The sequence below is a fragment of the Pezoporus flaviventris genome, unplaced genomic scaffold (assembly GCF_033815535.1).
Source record: "Pezoporus flaviventris isolate CSIRO_AGI_PZ_B2104156 unplaced genomic scaffold, CSIRO_AGI_Pfla_v1 ptg000116l, whole genome shotgun sequence".
In the NCBI taxonomy this organism is placed as follows: Eukaryota; Metazoa; Chordata; class Aves; order Psittaciformes; family Psittacidae; genus Pezoporus; species Pezoporus flaviventris.
In genome coordinates this window covers 1,848,942-1,851,675 of record NW_026892664.1, presented here as the reverse complement: position 1 = coordinate 1,851,675, position 2,734 = coordinate 1,848,942, and the positions used below count along the sequence as shown (strand labels likewise).

Here is a 2,734-nt window from a genome sequence, read left to right as displayed (position 1 = left end):
TTTAACAACACTGTCTAGAAATGGAGTTTGGTCCAGTGGAACGGTAGAATTCACTCTCTGTTTATTCTCATTTGCCAAGCAAAAGGGAGAGCAAAAAGGGAAAGAGCTTTAAGCTCATCAAGTTCAACCGTTCCCCAGCACTGCCAAGGCCACCCCTAACCCATGGCACTGAGGGCCTTCTCTATAGGGTTTGTGAACTCTTGCAAGGCCGTTGCCTGCAGCCCTGCCCTGGGCAGCCTGTTCCAATGCCTGAGCACCCTCTGGGGCAGGAATTGTTCCTCAGCTCCATCTAAACCTGCCCTGGTGCAGCTTGAGGCCGTTTCCTCTTGTCCCATCCCTTGTTCCCTGGGAGCAGAGAACAGTCCTCTCCTGGCTCCATCCTCCTGTCAGGCAGGCATAGAGAGCAATAAGGTCCCCCTTATCCTAAGATGAAGAGAACCTCATGCTTGTAGTTGTCTACCTGTGTCTTGATTAGGTGAAATAAATGACTAATAAACCAATTAGGTGAAATTAACTGCTAAATATAATTATCAAAATTTGGAGAATGAAATTAATTGTATTCTCAATCACATCAACCTGTGCATCATGTAACTCTGTTTGCAGAAAACACCAAAATGTTGTTCATACTTAACCAAAACCAGAGCATCTCCCCCAGTACATCCATTCCATCTGGTCCTAAACTTACAACAATTAAGATCATTTTATTTTTGTGAGCTTCCTCAAAGCCTCCTTCACCTCCTTATTCCTCAGGCTGTAGATCAAGGGGTTCAGCATGGGGGTCACCACAGTGTAGATCACCACAGCCCATTTATCTGCTGCTCTTGAGCTGTCTGAGCTGTGGAATAAATACATAAAAAAGCATGCCCCATAGAAGATGCTGACAGTGGTGAGGTGGGAGGTGCAGGTGGAGAAGGCTTTGCGCTTGCCCTCGGCTGAATTGATGCTCAGGATGGTGGCGATGATGGCCACGTAGGAGAGCAGGATAACCAGAATGCTGGACACACCAAAGAGAGATGCTGCAGTGGTCAGGATGATGTGGCTGAGGGTGGTGTCAGAGGTGGAGAGTGAGATGAGAGGGGAAATGTCACAGAAGAAGAGGTCGATGGTGCTGGAGCTGCAGAAGGACAGGGTGGACATGCTGATGGTCTGTCCCACACCATTGGTCAGCCCCATGAGGTACGAGCCAGTCAGCAGCTGGAAACAGCACTTTGGGGACATGACAAGGGGGTACAGCAGGGGATGGCAAATGGCCATGTAACGGTCATAGGCCATTGAAGCCAGCAGGAAGCATTCAGTTACCCCAAAGAAATCAAGGAGGAAGACCTGAACCACGCACCCAACGTACGCAATGCTCTTCTTCTCTGACATCAAGTCAACCAACATCCTGGGGGTGATGATGGTAGAAGAACAGAGGTCTACAAAGGCCAGGTTGCTCAGGAAATAATACATGGGGGAGTGGAGGTGGGGGCTGGCCCTGATTAAGATGATGATGCCCAGGTTGCCCACAATGGTGACAAGGTAGGTGAGCAGGAAGAGCAGGAACAAGTAGACCTGAGTCACCGGGTCCTCTGTGAACCCTGCCAGGCTGAACTCGGTCGCTTGGGTGCAATTGCTTTGTGTCATGGGCTGGATGGTGCTTTCTGTGTGAGCTCCTGGCTGGAGGATTTTTCTCCAAGAGGCAGGGATGTCCCAGGTGGAAAAGGCTCTGTGTGGTGGGAGCTGCTCAGAGACAGTCCTGCAGGATGGAAAGGGAGAGTTCAGGCACAGCTCAATGAGGAACAGGTTGGTGAAAGTCGTGTGCCAGCACAGGTAGAACAAAGGGGTGCTCAAGCAGTTGAACACCATGGCACAACGCGGTGCCTGCTCCTCTGTCTCACTCCTGGATGTTGAGCAATGACCTCTGTGGAAAGGTGAGGTTCCACTCACCTGAGTAACTTTACCTTAGTGGTGCACGTCATTGCCTGCATTAGTGCTGCGCCTGGGGATTGGAGACCATCCCGCTCCACCTGGAACACAGAGAAATGTGGTGCTTTCACAGTGCAGAGTTGATCCTTCATGCTTTCGTCAGCGTTTCCCAGCCACCCACTTCTTCCTTTTCTGCTGGGACTTCTTCCTAATTAGAAATTGTAATCAGTTCCTGAACTATGTAAAGTGCAGTTTGCAGGGAATTGGAGCAGTCTGCTCTAGTGAAAGGTGACCCTGCCCATGGCTAGCGGCTGGAGTTGGATCAGCTCTAAGTTCCCATCAATCAAAACCATACTATTAACCTATGCATTCTTACACAGAGGTTTAGGTTGGTTTTCCCCCTCCTCCTGACACACTTTGTTTGCTCTAAAACCTTTTCCTGGGTCTTTAGCCTGAATCTCGACACTACAATACAAACTGGCAACCCCCAGAGCTCAGCAATCCGTCCTTGATATTTTGTTTTGTAGGGAAAAAAGTCCTCTTTCAGATCTGTCTCGTCTCAGCAATGAGGAGCACCCTGAATGTCCTGTACAGGAAAGCCTGAAGTGCTCATCCAGGAGCCCTTTGTGGTCAGTAAGAAGAAGCCTCCTAGGAGTGTTCTCCAGCAGGGTGATCTCCAAACCTGCCTTCTCAGCAGCAGCATGGGGAGCACACAGCACAAGCAGCTCCCTGGGAAGCCCAGAGCATCATCAAGAAGCCCAGGACCCTGCAGTAGGGCAGGAGATGAAGACAGGATCTGCTGCTTGTTGGCAAGAGAGAACCACAGGAG

At 50.1% G+C, this 2,734-nt stretch overlaps 1 protein-coding gene across 1 annotated transcript; it reads right to left on the bottom strand.

Annotated features, from left to right (window-relative positions):
- Positions 1 to 696: 696 nt before the first annotated feature.
- On the bottom strand, positions 697 to 1,623 carry LOC133282341 (olfactory receptor 5G25-like). The gene has a single exon (XM_061478364.1). The coding sequence runs from the start codon at positions 1,621 to 1,623 to the stop codon at positions 697 to 699; it is 927 nt and encodes a 308-aa protein (XP_061334348.1).
- Positions 1,624 to 2,734: the final 1,111 nt, after the last annotated feature.